This window comes from Lepisosteus platostomus, chromosome 16 (genome assembly GCF_059453375.1).
Source record: "Lepisosteus platostomus isolate fLepPlt1 chromosome 16, fLepPlt1.hap1, whole genome shotgun sequence".
Lineage (NCBI taxonomy): Eukaryota > Metazoa > Chordata > Actinopteri > Semionotiformes > Lepisosteidae > Lepisosteus > Lepisosteus platostomus.
Window position 1 is genome coordinate 26,008,998 of NC_142626.1, and position 23,218 is coordinate 26,032,215.

General features: G+C 40.8%; 1 protein-coding gene across 12 annotated transcripts in view; it reads right to left on the bottom strand.

Annotated features, from left to right (window-relative positions):
• LOC148647106 (NACHT, LRR and PYD domains-containing protein 3-like) overlaps positions 1-23,218 on the bottom strand; it is a 140,909-nt gene that overhangs the window by 61,676 nt on the left and 56,015 nt on the right. For 6 of the 12 annotated variants that reach the window (XM_088609326.1, XM_088609330.1, XM_088609329.1 and 3 more), the window contains 2 exons: positions 14,313-14,486; positions 12,189-12,362 (listed from right to left, as the gene is read on the bottom strand). The exons of 2 other annotated variants lie outside the window; for them this stretch is intronic. In XM_088609326.1, coding sequence (XP_088465452.1) covers positions 12,189-12,362; positions 14,313-14,486 — 348 coding nt within the window. The remainder of the gene's footprint in view (positions 1-12,188; positions 12,363-14,312; positions 14,487-23,218) is intronic. 4 more of the 12 variants (XM_088609335.1, XM_088609333.1, XM_088609331.1 and 1 more) reach the window with 1 other exon arrangement.

Here is a 23,218-nt window from a genome sequence, read left to right on the forward strand (position 1 = left end):
GGGACTCCTCTCCACCACCACCAATGTGCAGCATCCACCTGGATGATGCAACAGCAGCCATAGTGCACCAGAACACTCACCCCACATCAGCTATCAGTGGGGAGGAGAGCAGAGCAATGAAGCTTATTCATAGATGGGGGTTATTAGGATGATTGGTAAGGGCCAATGGGAAATTTGGCCAGGACACCAGGGTTACACCCTTACTCTTTTCGAGAGACGCCCAGGGATTTTTAATGACCACAGAGAGTCAGGACCTCCATTTTACATATCCTCCGAAGGACAGCGCCTGTTTACAGTACAGTGTCCCCGTCACTATACTGGGGCATTAGGACCCACATGGACCACAGGGTAAGCGCCCCCTGCTGACCCCACTAACACCTCTTCCAGCAGCAACCTTAGTTTTTCCCAGGAGGTCTCCCATCCAGGTACTGACCAGGCTGACCTACTTAGTTTCAGTGAATTGCCATTTGTGAATTGCAGAGTAATATGGCTGCTGGCAATTTGGGAGAGATTTGGGAGAGTTTGAGTGGTGTAGGTTTTACCTGAGAATTTCTTCCCTACCAAATAAAATTAGAGAAATTTGACTTTATCTGACATTACAGGGATATGTTTATACTATCACTTAATTGACAAGGAAGGCAGTGTGGCATTTGAACACCATCAGTATCACTTTTATTAATCAGTTACCCAATTCAAGATCACAGTTACCCAGAGCCTGTCTCAGGAAGCACTGAACACAAGGCAGGACTGAACCCTGGACAGGATGCCAGTCTATCAAAGGGCACACACTCACACCAGTGCCAGCTTTCCCAGAAGTCTATTAACCTGCCAGCATCTTTGTGGACGGTGGGAGAAAACTGCATCATCAGACATATTTGGGGAGAACATACAAACTCCATACAGATAATACCCCAGGTCTGGGTTGAACCCAGTGATATATCTCCTGCAATTAGCTGATTAACACATTAAGAGACACACTGATTAAGAGATTAACACATTGATCACAGAAAGAAATCACAGAAGGCATGCAAGAGTTAAGAGTATCATTCAAATGAGAAAAAGGATGTTGGCACTTCCATAGCAATTGAAGAATTTAAAACCATTCAAATCTGTATAAATCCAGCATTTCACATTAATGGATAGAGTACAAGTAAAAAGTTCATATTCAATATTGGAAAAAAGACAAACTGCAATCCAAATATGATAAATTTAGGAGCACAAAATGTTGGAAGAATGGAACACCAGGCATATCATAAACATTTTTGGTATGAAAATAAACTGGCGAAAGAGTATTGAAGACAAATAAGGACAAACACCAGATGAACGGCCTTCAGAGGCAGAAAAATACTTGTTTGGAACTGTAAGAACTGCAGTCATGAAATAAATCACTAGAAACTGGTTAAAGCTGGACTGACCTTGTGTTCAAATGAACTGGGTACAATTCTCTTCTTATTGACATAACTCATCCTCAACACAACTGCAGGTCTTTTTACATATCCTCCGAAAGACAGCGCCTGTTTACAGTACAGTGTCCCCGTCACTATACTAGGGCATTAGGACCCACATGGACTACAGGGTGAGCGCCCCCTGCTGGCCCCACAACACAATTTGCACAAAAAAATTATCTTCTAATTTGGCGGTGCCTCCACCAGAAACAGCCCTCAATTTGTGACTAAATTAGACTTTTCAGAAATTTCAACTGTAATTCTACCAGTGATCACAAGATGACTTCACAACGTTTGTGTGCAAAGTTTTACCTTTTACTGTGCAGGATATTACAATGAACAAATAATCTCTAAATAATTACCTTTTTTGTAATTTAAACTTGTTGTAAACTATTCTTTAAATTACAGTAAAGAGTGTTGGTTCCTTAAAGCGTGCTTATTGAAAGTTGCAACATATAAAACTAACCGTTAGAGCAACAACAAAAAAAAATACTATAAAAAGGAATGCACTCTCTCTTAAACCAAAAAAAAAATCGTTGGTGAGCTTGTTGAGAGGAAAGATGATGAATTCTCCAAATGTAATGATTTCGCTAAAAGGTTTTTCAATTTTTTTGAAGAAATGGTTTGTTAATACAGTATGGTAAAGGAAAATTCAGAAAAAATAGTTTTGTCCACCATAAGGCAGTACAATAGATTGAGGCCTGAGTACAATAAATCAAACGGTCTGGTGAGAATAATCTGTATCCTGTGTCCACTGTTCTCAGCTGTAAATCATCAGGTTCACTCGCTGCCTCTGATGAGAGAAACCCGCTGCCTCTTCACTGCGCTCCGCAGAGCCCGAGTGTTTTGAGAATGAATGTGGATGCCTCGCACTATGTTCAATCTACCCAGACATTTTTCCAATCCTAATCTAGTCCCTTCTTTTTCTCTCTTTTCCTAATAATCTCTCCCCTTTTCCTCCTGTCTATTGAATTTAAACTCACCCCACTCCAAGCTCACTAGTCGATCCATATACTCCGGATCTTTCCATAGTGCTGTCATGATACTCGCTCTCCAGGTTTTTACTCTCGGGACACATAGTCTCAGACCCCCTCCAGTTCAATGAGCACAGGACATGTTTAACAAGGTTGAACTACAATATAACATGCATTTCAACTGAACATGTTTACATTAACATTATATTCACATACTGTACTAAAATGACAAAAACACACATTAAAACTACATAAATTCACACAGGGCTGCAGAAGGAACAGACAGACTCTGCTGGATCCAAAACAGACACAAACTACTTGACAACAATGGTAGCGCACAAGACTCCCCACTGTGGGTTGTCAGCCTTTTAGTGAGGTGAGACAATTCGGGGTATTGGCGAGTTCGCAGTCCAATAGTTTGTTATCTGATATCTCCGAAGAAGACAAAGTGCCAGTGTAAAATCAATAAGTGGGTGAGGTAATCGTTTAAATATTTTAGGAGTGAGCGAAAAAGCACGGTCGAGAAAAATAAGAATATTTTTTCTCTAGTTAGAGGAAAAAATTGTGTGCCTCAGGGTATGGAGCTTTCGGCGAGGCTCTATGAGGCACCATTTAGTCAGTCAAATGAGCCTTTAATACAGGTCTCTCAATTAGGGACATCAGAGGTTCAGAAGTGAAAATTATTTTCATGCAGCTGTCAGGGATGAAAGTTAGAGGGCTGTAATTGCTGGTATTGTGGGCCCTCTAGTGGTGACCAGCAATAGCACATTCATTCTTCCCTGCAGTGTCACAAAGATAAATCTGTACTGGCTTTCCAAGGCAGGCTGTTTCCCTACACAATTCAATTCAATTCAGTTTTATTTGCATAGCGCTTTTTACAATGGGCATTGCCACAAAGCTGCTTTATAGATTTCCAGGCCTAAACATAAGTTTCCAGGGAAACAGATGACGACAGACATCAATGCACAGCTTGTTCAGAGCTTTCCCCTCAGGTGTGGCCAGAGACCATTATTCTAAACTAAGAGACTACTACAGGTTCCAGCAGGCCAGGAAAAAAAGAAGGCACATCAGGGACATCACATCAGATCCTACATTATCAGAAACTCACACGCATCTGATGTGAAGCAAGACTTCAACAGATGGAAATCGATGCCTCTCTCATTCTTGAGAAGGATGAACACAGCAGGAATGAATGTACTTCCAGGATTTCTGTCTTGTTCCATACCTTCCTAATGCCCCTCAATGACCATTGCTAAAATGTCTATTTTATACGGTTTAAATTCAGGGTCCCATGCTATTTCGCTCAAGCCCTCAAAATGACTACCTTTCTATAGTTTTTTTTTTAATACAAACTATTTTCTAAGTGATAAATGTATTTAAATTGCAGGATTTATTTTTATAATGCTTTGAGTTATATAAGATGTAAAACATAATAATGTTTTAAGTGAGATGACTACCTCTTCACCATTTTGCTGGGGAGCTGTCACTCAGGTAGTTGAAGCTTTAAGCTGAGCTGCACAGAAGTAAGACTGTAGATCTGGGAGAGTTTGAGTGTTGTGAATATCAGAAAATTCTGACTATCAGAAAATAAGTTAAATACAAAATTAAAGAAAAATAGGGTAAAATATCATTCAAAATATTTTGCTAACAATGTAAACTGTTTATAAAAATAAAATGTATTAACTAAGGAATAGGATGGCAAAGTTGTTAGTATGTTTTTTTTTCATAAATACAACAGAACCAGATGTCTCAGTGGCCTTCAAAATTAAATTATGCATGCATACCTCTGAACTAGAATTATAACTAAACAGCCCACGCATTTCTAATGGTGGCCAAGTGGTTAGTGTTGCTATCTTGGAGCACTGGGGCCCTAGGTTCAATTCCTGCCATCCTGTGTGTGTGGGGTTTACATGTTCTCTCTGGGTTACATGGTTTTTCTCCATATGTGTGATATGATTTCCTCTCGCACTCCAAAATATGGCTAGGTTAAGGGGTAGGTGGGTATGGGTATGGCTAGGTTAATTGGCTTATGGGAAAACTGGCCCTGATGCGTGTGTGTTTGTGTCCGTCTGTCCTGTGATGGACTGGCGCTATGTCCAGGGTGTATTCTGCCTTGTGTCCATTGCTTACTGGGATAGGCTCCAAATCCTCTGTACTGGATAAAGAGATTAGAAACGGATGGAAGTAAAGGCACTGTGTGGATGGAACTATACACAGTGTTAGAAACCCACTATGAGATGGCAGCATATCACTGAGGATAAATGATTTTATAGTGCTGGCTTAAGGAAACAGCCTTTTCACCTCTATTGCACATCAGTATCCATACCTAGTTAGTTATTTAAACAAATTGCCTCTAAATATAAACATCTTAAGATGCTGGCTCTGTGGATCAACATCAGCTAAGTTTGCCCAATCCTTCATTTCATGTGCATCCAACACACAATTCAATGCTAGCAACTACACAAAATGTAAAATACAATCCTCATTTCAGGATCTACAGTATGTAAACATACAGTCTGTTAACTTCATCATCTTCCTCTGCTGTCTATAACATCTCCTGTCATTTTGTCAAAACTATGCCTAACCCCATTAGGAAGTGTTCTTGTTATCAGTGTATTCCTCAACTTTCCCAAAATTATCTTTTTCCTACCTACATCACTAGTCTTACATCCTGCAATAACTCAGCCAACAATTAAATCCCTAAAAACTGCTTGTGTTAATTTGTTTAAATCACAAATATCATATATAAATACCAGCCATGTAGGACATTTGGAATAATAGTTTCTTTTAAAGGAAACTAGACAAATCAAGAAAGGCATTTTTTCTAGAATTAATAAATGCACATCCAGTTCACTGGGGTAATAAAATCCACACTGAACAATCTCCAATATGTTCAGAATTGGACAGCCAGAATCCTGATCGGGATGCATTACGCCTGTCTTCGAGTCCTTGTACTGGCTTCCTATCAGGTTTCGAGTTTCGAGTCAACTTCAAAATCCTCAATCCGTCTGACTCTGGTCTTCTAGCTGTCCTCGAGAACATCTACACTCTGTGGATAACAGGAGCTTCTCTAGCTGCATCCTAGAGCTCTGAATTTGTATCCCCAGCGATATCAGTCAACTCCCCTGAGTGCATTTAAATTTATCCTCAAAACCTCTCTTTTCAGAAGACATAGTGTCTGTATCTGCTTCATGTTCTAATTTTGGTAGCACTTCTAACTGCTTGTCTTTCTTATACAGTATGTATTTACTTTGTAATCTGTGGTCCTTATAACAGTTTTTACATCTACTGTATTGCTTTGAGATGCCACTTTTAAAGGTACTATATAAAATAAAGCTTTTTATTATTGTTATAGAGAAACATGATCAGATTTTCCCTGGTTCAGAAAAAAATATACTAGTTTGTCACTCTTCTCACGCCCTCTTTGCTAAATGGCTTTTCATACTAACCTGATCAATCTAACTGCCTATTTTCTGTGATTTCTATATCCTGCTAGATTTATAATTATTCTGAAAATATTCTTCTTGAAATGACTCATTTCTAAATTCCTGTTTTCACTGTTAACATCTTGCAGCAACTCTGCGACAAAATACAGTATACACTTAGCTCAACTAGAGAGTTCATCCTGCTACCAACATTGAACAAAAAAATCTTTAGATTTCTAAGTTTATGTCTTTATTTAGTGGTTTCATTATTGACAAAGGCTAAACTTTCCTGGAAAAATTTATTTTACGTGTTGCAAAAAACTGACTTGCTTTATCAAAATATATTTACAAATCCTTTCACCTGCTCCATTTCTAAAACATTTTGCTCATGTGCATTTTTGTATTTTTCACACCTCTAGCACTTTAACATCCTTAATTTTAATTTGCCTTAATTTAAAAAATATTGTTTGTCCAGCCTAAGAGGGGGGGTTCGATCCCATTGATAGCTGACACTCCTCCATACACAAAATTAGTAATGCCAATGTAAAAGTTATTTTTACAATTTGTTGATAATAAAAATGTTAAGTTTTCTAAAGCTTTCTCAGTCAAGTATGATAATTCACACAGGGAGCTGTGTAAGCATGCACAGGCAGCAAAAGATCAGCTAAACAGGGAAGAAACAGTGTTTCAGGTGTGAAGTATACAGATCACCAATTCAATTTCAGCCTAAACCTGTCCCCACACACTCTGCCCCCACTTAGAATATACACAAGGCACTGAAAGCGTCACAGTACTGTAGATGATCAGGTGTTTCGCAGACATAAGCATAGTACATAATTCAGGTTTTTTAAACTTACACCTGGAGTGCACCAGATATTAGATCTTGTTTATATTAAAGTTATATCACTGGGCAGTGGTGGACTGTGCGCTATTTTGTCAGAAACCTTCTAATCTGCTTAACAACTGTAGATAACATGATTTTATTTCTGTACGGAATTCGTGTTAAGTTTACAAAATTAAAGTAAAATAAAAATAAAAGGAACAAGTAATAGGTTTATTCCATGCTGAAAAGAGAAGAGAGAAAACGTAATGTTTCGGCTGTGAAGCCTTCTTCAGGTATGAGGGTCTTCAGCTCAAAATGAAATGCTTGGAGTTTGTAATATAGGGCGCTCTGAATGAGTTAAACTTTGATGCAGGACAAATACATGTATTTCCCACAAGCTATACTTGTTCTCCCCGATGCAGTGCAGTTAAAAAAAATATCTCTGATACAGTTCCTAAATTAATATCGTTTATGACCATCAAACACTTTATGCTCCTCTTATGCTCAGCTACTAAAATTTCACTTTAGTTTCCCTACCGGCCATGTAGTACACGGCATTGTGGAATGATAGTTTATTTTAAAGGGAACATAGAGAAACTAGGAACTAGAGAAATCTTTATTTACGCTCTGTTTCACTTTTTTTCTTTCTCACCCACTGCGATTTATACAGAAGGGTTAAAAAGAAAGTCAGACAGCCAGAGGGAAGAGGGAGGGGTGAAACTGTTACCTGTCATGGATTAAGCGATTAGAAAATAGGTGGATTCACACCTGTGAAAAGCGTTCCAATTTTAATGTGATACAGAAGACATTATTCATAATAAATTATCTTGTACAGTCTGTAAACTGAAAATGTATGAAGAAGACACATTGCGTATCGCCTCTTTCTACACTTGGAAGAACATTCCGATGTTAATGCGACACTGAAGATATTATTAATAACCTTTGAAATCTGAAGGGAGATCTAAAGGGATCCACACAGTACAGGTTCCTGCTACTGTAGCTATCAGAGGGATAGACGGTGACATCACCGTGCAGGCGAGCAGACACACCCTCTAATGTCAGGCGTATGCGTTATATATATTTAGATCTTTGACTAAATATCGTTATTGATTTCTTTTGCCTCACAACATTGTCCAATAATACTCTTCTTGTGTTTAAATTTTAGTTAAGCAGGATTTGAGCTACAGACCATAAAAAACAGGATTCACTTTTTTATTAATTTAATATTCAAATATTAAGGTTGATATGGACAGAAGGAGCACATAAAAACGTTTCTGAAATAACCACAAGTCTTTGATGCTTAAAATGTTTAGGGAGAAAGTGGAATACTCGTGTGTATTTTTTCTTTAAAATACCAATACCAGCCACCTACCCTGAGTACATTTAAATCTAACCTCAAAACCTTTCATTTCAGAAGACATATTGTCTGTATCTGCTTCATTTTCTAATTTTGGTAGCACTTCTAACTGCTTGTCTTTCTTATATGTATTTACTTTGTATTTTTACTTTAAAATACCAATACCAGCCATATACAGTTTGTAACATAGTGATTTCTATGTCTTTATTTAGTGGTTACATTAGTGACAAAGGCTAAACTTTTAGCTTCGGTAACACGGAATCTGTATGGCATACATGTTTGTAATGACAAAATAGTATCAATAATATTTATTGTCAGTTATGATATCAGTAGCAGTTTGAAATAGTTTGTTGTTATTAATAAATGACTTGGCTTCGAACATGTTGTGATATTTAGAAATATAAAAAACGTCAATATAATGTCCATAATATTTGCTATTTTAATTTTTCAAAGAATTGTTTATTTGTTAAAGAAAACTCATGGTGTTAGGTGGGTTTGAACACTCAACCCCAGGCATATAAATCAGTCACTTAAGCCATCATGCCACAAACGCAATCACATGAAAAAAAAGCACTGGAACAGCCGTACACATATCAATAGAAAGTCTTATACTACAGTTTGTGCTACAGTACATGAATATAATTATATCTTCATTAATTTCTGTAGATACGCAATTCCATATTATATTCCCTATTAATCCCTATTCTAAAAGTATGCTTTTGTTTACTCCGATAACGAGCGTATTTACAGAAAAGGTTAAAACACTATCAGTTTTCACAAAGTATATAAACTTAATATGGTCAGAAGGAGCGCGTAAAAACATTTCCGAAATAACCACATGTAAGACTCTGATGCTTAAAATGTTTAGGGAGAAAGTGGAATACCCGCCATATACAGTTTACATAATATGTTTATGTTCCTAAATTAATATTGTTTATGATCATAAGATGCATTATGCTCCTCTTCTTTTTGTGCTCAACTACTAAAATTTCCCTTTAGTTGTAAAATTCCATAGAAATATTTAATACTAAGCAGATTAAAACATACACAGTACAGAGATTAAATGATTAAATCTTTTCAATACCGACCAATGCACCACACGTGCCCCTGTCAGTAATTTTGGCCAGCAAATCACATACCGTAGTACACCATGTGCGTGCGGTACGGGTATGTACCATGCATTTTGAATGGCTTCATCTGTAAGTTTACTGTATATACTTCAGAAAAAGTAATAATGTTTTAACCTTTTCTGCGAATACTTAAGCTTGTTATCGCAGTAAAAAAACGCATACTTTTTAGAATTTGATTACTAAGGAATATAATATGGAATCGCGTATCCAAAACAAATTAATAGCGATATAGTTGTATTCATATACTGTAGCTCAAATCCTGCCAAACAAAAAATTTGACACAAGAAGAGTATTTTTGGACAAGGTGAGGCTCTGGCGAAATTGCTCTGTAAACTGAAGAGTTACAGAGAAGATTTTCTCTCCCAGCCTCAGCAGCAAACAGCAGATAATTGTTTTCTTCCTTGATTAGCTGATCTGCCTGCTGCTATTAAAAAGTTGGGCGTGATTTTTTAGCAGCAGACAGATAAGGCAAAAAACAAGCTGTTAACAGGCTGTTTCGTGTTCTTCCTAAGATTGTTGAGTGCAGTGGGGGACATTCAGGAATGTGATTTCACAGATGCTTTTGTTCTGTCTTTCATTGTCAGATTGTGAATAAATAAAAGCATTTATAAAATAAATATAAGGAAATCAGCAATCAAATGTCCTTTTTTTCCGAAACACTCGTATTTTCATACTGTAGTTTGAGTCTTTGTGTAAGCTGTAAGTTCTTTTTACTTCTTAATTAAACTTTTGAAACACTTTCCGCGCATTCCGTACAGAAATAAAATTTCTACATGTGTTGAGCAGATTAGCAGGTTGCTGACAAAATAGTGCACTGTCCCCCACTGCACAGTATAACTTTAAACGGACAGGAAAAAGAGCATTTTCAGAGAGCAATTACGTTATGTTTATGCAGAATAAGTTATTAGATTTATGAGCAATCTAATTTCTTATTCGTTTAAACAGTGACATTTCAGCTGCATACTCAGGTGAGCCCGAAAGTGCTACATTATTAATAACGTCTTCCGTGTCGCATTAACATTGAAATGTTCTTTTTAACAAGTGTAAAAAGAGGCGATGGGCATTTAGGTAGATTGCCAGGGAAAAGGATTTGTAAATATATTTTGTTAAAGCAAGTCAGTTTTTTGCAAAACATAAAATACATTATTTGCAAGAAAGTTTAGCCTTTGTCACTAATGAAACCACTAAATTGGTTAAAATGGGAACAGGTGAGGCAGGCAGAGGGAAGGGGGAGGAATCTTCCCACCTCTATGACTAAAGAAAGTGTCAGAGAGAAATGTATTGAGCAACATACAGAGCCGAAAACGTTTGGTGCGGTCTTCTCTGCTTTAAAGGTACACTCCTTGTGGATGAATTTTCACCTCAAACGTTTGCCCACCAGCTAACACAGAGAAGCACACTGTACAAAATGTACTTGCAAGAATAGCGTTTACAAACATAAAAAAACAAGCTTTATACTTTTATACTACACAGTGTATTAAAACACACTATGGTCACTACACTGCCCACTAAACCTATTTCCCACAATTTCACGGGGGCAAGGTCACGTAGCAGATTCACAGATGGATACTAATTTTTCTGGTAAAAATTCAGATATTTGTCAACATATTTACTAAAATTAACCATCTCAGTATTTCTGCATAATTAAAATATTTATGATGAAGGAGGAAGGTTGTGTACGTTTGTAAAACTGAGCAATCTTGCTTTTATAAAATATACCAACTTTTTCACGTTTAATGCTTAACATGCTGTAATACAGTTTACAATGATTAAAAGTCTAAACAGTATACAACTTAAATTCTTATCTCTATTAATATAACTATCAAGTGGTATTAAATAAATACAACTTTTTTGTATAGATGACACTTTTCTCAAATTTATTAAAAAAATAAAAATGATTCCAATCTAATTTTCCCACGTGTGATCCCATTAGGAAATACATTACGCTCCTGCTGTGTTTAACGATGGTATGAAAAATAAATTTAAATGATGAGAAAGCTATGCTTAAAGTTACCTAAAGAACTTAAAAGACAAAGATAACGATTTACAATGCATTGTCAGATTGTGAATCAATAAAGGCATTTAATTAAACACGGGTTTGTGATTTTAATCAAAATGGGGGTAATGGGGGTAAATAAAGCACATTCCTAACCCATTACGCCACAGAAGTAATCACATGGGAAGGAGTGAAACTGATACAGACATTTCCAAAGAAAGTGTACTACTGTGATAATTTGAGCTATAGTATATGAATATAATTATATCGTTATCAATTTCTTTAGATAAGCAATTCCATATTATTTTCCCTATTGATCAAATTCTAAAAAGTATGCATGTTTTTACTGTGATAACAAACATATTCACAGAAAATGTTCAAACACTATAATTTTCTACAATGTATATAAACTTAATATAGGAACAAGTAATAGGTTTATTCCATGCTGAAAAAAAGAAGAAAGAGAACACAACGTTTCGGCCGTGGAGCCTTCTTCAGGTGTGAGAGGGACAGGGCAGTAGGCAAAGGTAAAGTAGCGGGAGAACAAAGGTTGAGAGGGAGGAGGAGTGAGAGGCGGGAGCAGGGGACAGAAAGAGAGGCCAATCAAGAGGTGTGAAGTCAGAATGGGTGCAGAGAGGTGTGAAATGAAACTTCCAATGAATGGAGAAAATTTAAAAGAACAGTAATCTGTCGTTAAGGGAAGGGAGAATGTGTGATCCTAGCTGCAGGATAATTTTAGTTTCGGTGGTCTTTCTGATGTATGAGTTCGGAAAACCGTCTTTGAGAACACAGACGGAGAGATTAGAGTGGTCGTGGCCGTCAGAGGTGAAATGCTACCCCCACCTAAACTACCCCCACCTAAACTTAATATAGTCAGAACAGGCACATAAAAACGTTTTCAAAATAATCACATGTAAGACTTTGATACTTAAAATGTTTATGAATACTGGTGTGTATTTTTTACACATGTGAAAAAGCAAATGTTGTGTCTCAGCATTAGCACATAAAAAAACACAAAAATCACCAGTGTTCACTTACCACAGTCCTGTTAATTTACAGTTGGGATCCCTTAGAGCTGCAGACAACAGTTTCAATCCTGAATCCCCCAGGTTATTGTCACTCAGAAAGAGATCTCTCAGAATGGAGTGTTGAGACTGAAGAACAGAGGCCAGATCTTCACAACATCTCTCTGTTAGTCCACACTTACTCATCCTGCAGACAAAAAGACAGGCGCACAGCTGAACATCTGCACAACTCGTCCAAATCATCGTTTCCATCATTTAGATCCTACATTAGTAGTAACCTCCGAGAAGCAGTGCAGACAGAATCTGACATTATTCTGACATGAAGCAAAACTTAAAAAACTGGAAATTAATTTCTCCCTTGCTCTTGGGAAGGATTGGGACAACAAGAATGAATGTACTTCCAGGATTTCTGTCTTCCTCCTTGTTTCTGTCTTATGCCCCTCAATGACCTTTTATAAAACCTCTGTCTATTTTATGTGGTTTTAAGTCAGGGTGCCATGCTATCTCTCTCAACATTCAAAACAACTTTTCCTTTCTTGAGGTTTTTTTTTCAATACACACTATTTTCTAAGTGATTAATGTATTGAAATTGCAGAATTTAATTATTTTCATAATGCTTTGAGTTATACTATGTGTAAAGCATAATGTTTTAAGTGAGATTAATACCTCTTCACCATTTTGCTGGGGAGCGGTCACTCAGGTTGTTGAAGCTTTAAGCTGAGCTGCACAGAAGTTAGACTGTAGATCTGGGAGAGTTTGAATGCTGTAGGTTTTACCTGAGGTTTTCTTCCCTCCCAAATAAATCTAGACTGAAGTTTGCCCTGAAATTTGACTTTATCTGTCATTACAGGGATATGTTTAAACTGTGTGCTAATTGACAAAGTGGTAGTGCAGCATTTGAACACCATCAACATCACTTTTAATAAACAATTATCCAATTCAGGGTCACTGTTACCCACAGCCTGTCCCAGGAAGCACTGGACACAAGGCAGGATTGAACCCTGGACAGGATGCCAGTCTATCAAAGAGCACACACTCATACCAGTGCCAGCTTTCCCACAAGTCTATTAACCTGCCAGCATGTTTGTGGACTGTAGGAGAAAACTGGAACACCACACAAACATGGGGTGAACATACAAACTCCATACAGCTAGCACCCCAGGTCTGGAATTGAACCTAGGGCCCCAGTGTGATATCTCCTGCACTGAGCTGATGGAAGCAGTAACCTGGAGACTGAATCCAGGTGCGGGCTCTGCTGGAAGCAAGCAGGGCAGGTAGGAGAAAGTGAACTAGAGACGCGATCGAAATGGAAGGGTTGAGCTGAGAGGAACTGATTAAAGCACCAGGCAGAGTCGTTTAACATGCAGGGTTCAGAGCACAGGGATCAGTGCAAGACGTGGTCAAACAGGCAAGGTTAAAGCACAGAGAGAGAAGAGAAAACACTGGGGAAATTCAAAGCTGAGTAGAATTAAATGAAACTAAAATAAGAGGTTAACATTGATAAAGTTTGCATACCTAACTCACTTCCACAGCTACATCCTTTCAGATGTATATAGAATATTAGAAAATACAGTAGGAATACAAGAGTTAAGAGTAAGATACAAATGAGAAATTTGGGTTGGCCAAGTCTTCAAAATCTTGAAGAAATATACAACAATCCTTATTAGGAGTCCTTCTTCTTCTGGGACAAACACCAGATGAGCTGTCTTCAGAGGCAGAAAGATACTTGTTTAGAACTGTCAAGACGGCAGCCATGAAATAAATCACTAGAAACTGATTAAAGCTGGACTGACCTTGTATTCAAATGAAGAAGGACTTTATGAATGAAATCTCATAGACAATGTTACCCACAGAATTCTAAATCAACAACAGCATAAACTTATGTGTAAAAAGATAGGCAAAGTGGGAAAGATTGCATGTCGAGTCTCTCAGCAATGAGATATTAACAAAGAAGCCAGAGACAAGAACTTCTATAAAGTTGCGTAGCAGTTTTTTGTCTTTCTGTATGCCCTCTTTCTTTCTTGTTTTGTCCTTCCTAGGTGTTACTTTCTGATGTATTTGAAAAAGTGAATGTTGTGCTTTTCAGAATATCTACATCAAACAATAAAAAACAAAGAAATCACCAGTATACACTTACCACAGTGTTGTTAATTTACAGTTGGGATCCCTCAGAGCTGCAGACAGCAGTTTCACTCCTGAATCCCCCAGGTTATTCTTACTCAGATTCAGCTCTCTCAGACTGGAGTATTGAGACTGAAGAGCAGAGGCCAGATCTTCACAACATCTCTCTGTTAGTCCACACTCCCTCATCCTGCAGACAAAAAGACAGGAGCACAGCTGAACATCTGCACAGCTCATCCACATCTTTCTTTCCAAGTCTTCACTACAACACCCAGCTCAGCAGTAATATACACCATCATGTCATTATCCATCTCAGAGTGTCAATGGATGAGGATGATGAAGATAACACCTGCTTCAAAATTTGGGTTCCAGGAGGAAGAAGAAAGATGAGAAGAAATTGTCAGGAAGGGAGACAGTGGGAAACATGGAGACACACGGAGCTACAGTGACTGGAAATGGGAAACAGAAATAGAGAGACTTTGACTTTTAACCATAATAAAAATTGCTTCACATTTATTATTATATTTTATTATGATGTCATCTTCTTATAGTTATTTTACTTAGTTACAGTGTTGTTGTTTTTCTTCAAATGGTTTATTAATCCCAAATGTAAATGACCAATACTGGAGTTAGTGGACTGGAGATTTTGATGTTTGTAGATATTTTGAGAAAAACAACTTTCCCATTTAAAGAAAATAAACCATTTGAAGAAAAAAAAACAGGGTTTTAACTGTGTAGCGGCGAGGCTTATTAATAAGAAAGAATTAAGTGTTCTGAGCCTTCCCAAATGAGGCCCCATTTCTCTGTACATCTCTGTGGTGCAGCCACAGAGAAACTATTCATGCAGGCTGATTTAGGGTTCCTTTGATAAGGACAGCTCCCAAAGGGGGATGCACTTAGCTAAGCCTGGCTATCATGATCAATGGTCATCCATTGGTGCCTATCTGTCTAGGGAGTGCCAGTTGGCCATCTGGACTGCATTCCTAAGTGTCAGGAGTAAGTGACTCATATCTCATCTTGATCAACCAATCAGGGACTGGTAGGGCCGAGTAACCCACGTGGGACTCTGATGCCCATGGAACTTTCAGCCAATCAATGAGCTGAAGTTCCTCCAGGTAAAAACAGGCAACACAGAGATTCAGTAAGATTCAGTAAGATTCAGTGGAGAATTCTGTGGACTGTTCTAAAGGGAATTCAAAGGAGAATTCCAGGGCAGGACGGCACAGGAGCAGAAGGCTCCCAAGGGCAGGACATTCTCGCAGCGCGCCTCCTGACCATCCTGAGACTCAGCCCGGACAACCACGGAACGGCCAGTGTGTCCGAGTGCCAGAACTTTCCTTTGTTCTAAGAGTCTAGAGCGGAGGTTGCCAGAGAGTAACTAGAGGATCCACCCGAGGTTAGCACCAGCAGCAGGCCTCGTAAACAGGTCGGAACTGTGGACAGCTTAATCACTATTCAGAACTAGCTCTTCATCAGGAACGAACTGGTCCTCTTCCTGACTTGCTGGGACCCACAGTCATCTTTTCTCCTGTGCACAAACTTTGCTAATTAAAGCCAACACTAACTAGCAGGACAGTGAGCATCAGCAGCGCACCGTCGCAAGCCACACAGCACAGCCTGGCACCGAGCCAGAGAGCGCAGATTGGACAGCAACAGCCTGCAACTGTTTCTTTGTGCCCGCAGGAGATCTGAATCCCCAGAAATTGGATGAGTATTCAACTTCAATGCATTACAGCTCGAGAATTCAATTGTTATCCCAACCAGTTGATATCAATTTAATTCCTAAGAGTTATGTACTTGTTTTGAGTATCTAATGTAGAAGTTGTAACCAAGTTCATTTACGAAACGGTCTTAATGAATGATATACTGAATGTATGTCCTCTTGATATATGTAACTCTTTGTAACTGATTGAATATATATCTTTTGTATTCTGATAACCCTCTCGATAAGATCTGTTAGGTTTATATGCATATTCTATGTATTAATAAATGTATCCTCGTGTATTAGTACCTGTGTGTGTGCGTCGTTTGAGTTATGTTGCATGGTTGGATTCTAAAGCCATCAAAAGAATCAACTTTGTGATTTACTGCTACAATTAATAATTGTCTCAGTAAATGCCCAAACCCTACAGAACTGGTGCCTTCAGAGAGCCACTACATTTACATTTTGGCTATGGCAACGTTACATTTATGGCGTCCCTGAACGGCTATGAATGATTACATATTTGGCGTCCCTGAGCCGGTTTTCTTACATATTTGGCGTCCCTGGGTGGACGTGGCAAGACTGAAATGAGTCAACCAAGCGGAATAATTCAATATAAAACGCCGCGGGTTCCATACACGACAATACAGTGTGCTGAAAGCCGAAAGGAAAAAAAGTTCCCCTTGCTCTTTAAGCAGTGCTTGATTGTTTTGTGATCTTTTGCGATCTACCGGGTTGATTGCATACTTGATCTTGTGGCTTTCTGTGGTAAAACTGTGATTTCGTACTTAAAAGTAATACTCTTTAAGTTTAACGATGGTTGCTAAAAGGTCTGAATTCGAGTCGCTATTAAGCCCCCTCTCTAGCAGCGACAAGTCTGACCACGATCTCTTCCATATCTCCGTCAGCGGAGAAGCTAGAAGGATAAATCTCCATTCTCTGAGAGAGCTAGCGAAGGACATAGAGAGATTTGACCCCGCAGTGTCAGAGAATAACATCGAGAGTTATATTCAGGACCTCAGGTATACCCTGCAGTACCTGCCAAACGCCACAGAACAGGAGAAAGTGTTTCTGGTCAGGAAAACTACCAGCAGAGCTGTAGATGAGTGGATGGCTAGGCAGATAAAAGAAGTCTGTAATGATTTTGAGGAGCTGTGTCAAGCACTTATCGAAGAATACAGTGCGTTTATTGACCCGACCGCTGCGATAGCCGCCGCTCTTAACATTAAGCACGAGAGAGCAGAGTCCCCTCGCGAATATTACGAGAGACTTAGACGAACTTATTTTGCAGGGCGAAATGATGAGGGTTGCGAAGAGAACACACATTTCAAGGGTTTATTCATTGCGAATCTCCACCCGTCAGTCAGAAAGATGATCTTAATGCATACAGATGCACAGACCATGAAAATGACTGATATTAAGAGATTCGTGTAGAAAGCCTGGGAGTATGATGTCCAAAGTCGCTCAGAGCAAAAAGCTGTTAAAGCGACTGTGTTCGCCGTCAGAGCCAGCAGGGTTAATTCCCCCCTGCTCGAAGGAGCACAGGCTCCTGAGCTGGCTAAGCCCTGTTCCAAAGCACTCACACAGGACCGCACCCAGCGTCCTAAGTGCCATGAGAACACCGGGGGAGGGAAAGGGCTAGATAAAGCTGAACAAAAGGATTCAGTAGCCGCCCGCCTGGCCAGGCTTGAACAAGCTTTATTAGGACAGGGACAACCGCTCCCCAAGGCTGCCGGAAGCGTGAATGAGCTGATACTCTCCACTGGAGGAGGCGGAGACCCGCCCCCTCTCCCTCCCTCAGTCTATCTGATTGAGCGGAAGGTTTCCTGCCTGGATAAGGTCAGCCACTCCCAAGCGAGTGCTGACTCCACCCCTGAAGTCACAGAGCAGGCAGTAAAACACAGAGGAAAAGCAAGAAGCTTTTACCTCAAGGCTGCCATGGGAGATGTCTTACACAGTGAGACACTGACACTGAGGTTGAAAGGTGTTTGATGTCACACGGCAAGCTCAAACGGGTTGAAAAAGAAAAGGGCATGCGACTCAGAGAGGAACCTTTGGTGGATCACCAGAAAGGCAAGGTGTGGAAACAGGTCAAGGCTCCTAAGCCTTCTGTACAGAAGGAAAGGGGGGCCAAGAGGCAGACTGTGCTCACACAGTGCCCACCGAACACAGAAGCCTATGTGAAGATTCCTTCTGTTCCCTCTGGACAAGAAATAAAAATATTTTCTTGTTCCCCGGATATACAGGGAAGTCGTGTCCCGGCTGAGGTCACAACAGCCTCCCTGCCACAGGAGCGGTGCTCCAAGCAGCCGCCTGATCCACCAGGTAAAGCACACCCCTTTTACATCCCTAAAGAGGAGCAGATCTCCCCACCTGGCGATGAAAAGGAGCTTTCCCTGTGCACCCTGGCACCCAAGAGGGGTCAGGACCACCACCCTGCAGTGGTGGAAGGGATCCAGATGGCAGGAGAGCAGGTTGGTGATGTAGCCCTCACCCTTAGCCCTGAGAGGTCCTCTATTAGTGAGGATCTGCTTGAGCAGCTGTCACAGGGCCACCGCCAGGTGCCCCTGGTGCAACATTCACAGGTTAGACAGGAGGTCCAGCTGGACGCTGAGACTACTGCGCTGTGGACACACCTGATCCCAGATGCCAATTCCCTCTGCTGTGACCCAGGGAACCTGCAGTCAGGTAACATTATTTCTCACAACTACCAGGTAGTGAGTGAGACTGACCTGATTGTTCCTGCCTCAACGGCAGGGTTGTCAACACACCCAGTCCCCCAGAAGGGACAGGGAATGAAAGCCGAGCTGGTTTTCTTACAGCCACCAGCTCAGTCTGTCAGTCTGAGTCTGACCAACAGTGGTTCAGCCAGACTGGAGCTGGATGGTCAAGCCACCCGCCTGCCAGTGCAGAACATCGCAAAGAGGGATATCAGAATCCCTGCCTGCACTGACATGGGCCTGGTGAGTGATAGTGAGTTCAAAGACAGTGAACTAGCTATCCCACTGCTGGGGCAGCTCCCTGAACCCCTAGCGAGGGAAGGGGGGAGCAAGCAGGTGTCCTACACCCACGCCCAGCGAACGATTGTAAACATGCCGATAGAGGGATTCCTCAATCAGGAGGTGTGCAGGGTGGACCTGAACAGTGAGAATGGGATAACAATCCCAGATCACTCAGGTGCTCCAGATGGCCACTCAGCCGAGGGTCAGGCATGCTCCACCGCTGCACCACCCCCTGCAGGGTTCCTAGAGCACAGGCATGAACAAATCGAAAAAGCAGATGCCCTGGAAAAGGAGGAGCAGCATCAGCAGCTGCGTCAGATCTCCCCAGATTTCCAGGATGTTGGTGCCCAAGATGCCACATGGCATACTGTGAAAGACACCATGTACATGCTGCGCCAGCTTAGAAAGGCAACAGTCACTCAGAAGGAGATGACTGGGATCAGCCACCCGAAAAGACTTTTGGGAGGACTGATTGCTGCCGCCACTGTTGCACGTTTTCTTTTTCTGGTAGGTTTGTGTGCTACTGGCACTCTCACCCTGACTGCCCCAAGAAGGCAGGTGTCAGAGATGCCAGAGGGTAGTGACAGACTGTATCAACAGCAGCAAAAGTTGGAAAGCTTAGGGAAAACCCTACAGGCAACTTCCTATGCAACAGGGTTAAACCTTATTCCCCAACCAGTGGACATGATTGTTGGTGTTATACAGTGGGTTTATGCTTGTGTGCAACAGGCCAGAATGTTGACACAAGACCTGTTAAGGGAGTTTAGTGCCACTGTAGCAGGTCTAACCACGGCACAAATCCCAACCCACTTGATTCCACTCTTCTCAGTAGAGGAGTATGTGACATTAAACCCATCGCTCATATTTCACCCAGAAGGCAATCCAAGATTGAATTTGGTTCCAAATCTTGAGATGGGTATGGCTACCAAAGCTATCCATTGGCTGTGTCTAAAGGATTCACCAATGAAGGGTGTAAAGCTACTAATGGGCAGAGGGAGGTTAATGAACCCCATGAAGAGCAGGTGGGAAGTAAATGGCTGGTCAGCACACCACATTTAACTTTCACCATGACTTGTGACAGGCATGATACAGCTACCACAATGCAGCTACCTAATCAAACAGTTTTCCTGCAAGTTCCCGAGGAGGCCATAGTACAGCTTGAACTTAACACTGTACTGTCTAGAACCAGACAATATAAGACCAAACTTGAGGTCGTGGATGCCTTCAGGTGCCACACTATTGAATTGGATAGAAATCCAAGAAACAGTAAGCCCTGAAGAGGTACAGGTAGTTAGTTTGCTTTAATGGAACAAACCTCCAAACCACCCTAGCAGATACCCAGCACAGGTGTTGTGGTTTATCTGGGGGCTGGGAACAGGAACTGTTGTTATTGTAACACTACTGCCGGGTAGCTGGATCATGACTGGATGTACTCTGAATGCTGTACTCTCACATCAAGATGTACTCCGGGTAGCACGAATGAGTCAAAGGTAGCATGTCAAAAGAAAGGAAGTGACTTCTCCCCAAATATCTACTACAGAGGTATCAGATATAGACAGTGAACTTCCTGATGTGTAATTCCTAGACTGAGATAATGTCTCCTACCGTGTTTATACATACTCCAGATGTTATTCATCCTGTTTGTATCCAATGCTGGTTCCGGTATGAATTCTCGAGGAGTAATGTGGACATTTAAGATTAATGTTCTAATGGCAAGGGACATCACTTAACTCTGTTTTGTTTTGAAGGCAACAATGCCTCGGGACCTCGTGACCTTCAAAAAGGGGGGATATGTAGCGGCGAGGCTTATTAATAAGAAAGAATTAAGTGTTCTGAGCCTTCCCAAATGAGGCCCCATTTCTCTGTTCATCTCTGTGGTGCAGCCACAGAGAAACTATTCATGCAGGCTGATTTAGGGTTCCCAAAGGAGGATGCACTTAGCTAAGCCTGGCTATCAATGATCAATGGTCATCCATTGGTGCCTATCTGTCTAGGGAGTGCCAGTTGGACATCTGGACTGCATTCCTAAGTGTCAGGAGTAAGTGACTCATATCTCACCTTGATCAACCAATCAGGGACTGGTACGGCCGAGTAACCCACGTGGGACTCTGATGCCCATGGAACTTTCAGCCAATCAATGAGCTGAAGTTCCTCCAGGTAAAAACAGGCAACACAGAGATTCAGTAAGATTCAGTAAGATTCAGTGGAGAATTCTGTGGACTGTTCTAAAGGGAATTCAAAGGAGAATTCCAGGGCAGGACGGCACAGGAGCAGAAGGCTCCCAAGGGCAGGACATTCTCGCAGCGCGCCTCCTGACCATCCTGAGACTCAGCCCGGACAACCACGGAACGGCCAGTGTGTCCGAGTGCCAGAACTTTCCTTTGTTCTGAGAGTCTAGAGCGGAGGTTGCCAGAGAGTAACTAGAGGATCCACCCGAGGTTAGCACCAGCAGCAGGCCTCGTAAACAGGTCAGAACTGTGGACAGCTGAATCACTATTCAGAACTAGCTCTTCATCAGGAACGAACTGGTCCTCTTCCTGACTTGCTGGGACCCACAGTCATCTTTTCTCCTGTGCACAAACTTTGCTAGTTAAAGCCAACACTAACTAGCCGGACAGTGAGCATCAGCAGCGCACCGTCGCAAGCCGCACAGCACAGCCTGGCACCGAGCCAGAGAGCGCGGATTGGACAGCAACAGCCTGCAACTGTTTCTTTGTGCCCGCAGGAGATCTGAATCCCCAGAAATTGGATGAGTATTCAACTTCAATGCATTACAGCTCGAGAATTCAATTGTTATCCCAACCAGTTGATATCAATTTAATTCCTAAGAGTTATGTACTTGTTTTGAGTATCTAATGTAGAAGTTGTAACCAAGTTCATTTACGAAACGGTCTTAATGAATGATATACTGAATGTATGTCCTCTTGATATATGTAACTCTTTGTAACTGAATGAATATATATCTTTTGTATTCTGATAACCCTCTCGATAAGATCTGTTAGGTTTACATGCATATTCTATGTATTAATAAATGTATCCTCGTGTATTAGTACCTGTGTGTGTGCGTCGTTTGAGTTATGTCGCATGGTTGGATTCTAAAGCCATCAAAAGAATCAACTTTGTGATTTACTGCTACAATTAATAATTGTCTCAGTAAATGCCCAAACCCTACAGAACTGGTGCCTTCAGAGAGCCACTACATTTACATTTTGGCTATGGCAACGTTACATTTATGGCGTCCCTGAACGGCTATGAATGATTACATATTTGGCGTCCCTGAGCCGGTTTTCTTACAACTGTAACACCACAACAAATAATTAATAATTATATTAAGCAATAATATAATTATTATTACAAAAAGTAATAAAAAGAATAAAGAAATTGATCATGAAACTAAACAAATCACATACCTCGCAAAACTACACAACACTGCACATGTTTTACACATGAAAGACCCTCTACACAGACTCCTACATGTAACATAGTCAAAACACACCAACACCTTCAGACAAGAGTCTACAGTTTTACTAGAGGAATTCTAGAGACATCCTGCTCTTCACCAACCCCTCAAACACTCTCCTCCTCTACAGACCCTCTGTTATTAACTATTACAGACCTGAGACTGTGTTTATCCTGCTCTTGTAGAAGAGGAGTTGGGTCTGGCCCAGCAGAAAGTGCACTGGGTACAATCCTCTTCTTACTAACATAACTCACCCTGAACACAACAGCAGCCGGAACACAACCGCACATCCTGAGTGTTTTTTCTTTGAGAATGAATGTGGATGCCTTGCACTATGTTCATCCTCTCCAGACATTTTACCAATCCTAATCCAGTTCCTTCTGTTCCTCTTTTTTCCTGATAATCTCTCCCCTTTTTCCCCCTGTCTATTGAATTTAAACTCACCCACACCTCCAAGCTCACTAGCTGATCCGTACACTCTGGATCTCTCCATAGTGCTGTCGTGATTCTCGCTCTCCAGCTTTTTACTCTAGGGACACGTAGCCTCGGACCCCCTCAAGTTCAGTGAGCACAGTACATGTTTATTTAACCTGGTTGAACTAAAATATAGCTTCTATTCACTAGAACCCTTACAGTATAGCACCCCAAACAATTACAGTATCTCCAGTTTTACTAGAGGAATTCTAGTGAGATCCTGCTCTTCACCAACCCCTCAAACTCTTACTCCCTCTAAAGACCCTCCGCCTGAGACTGTGTTT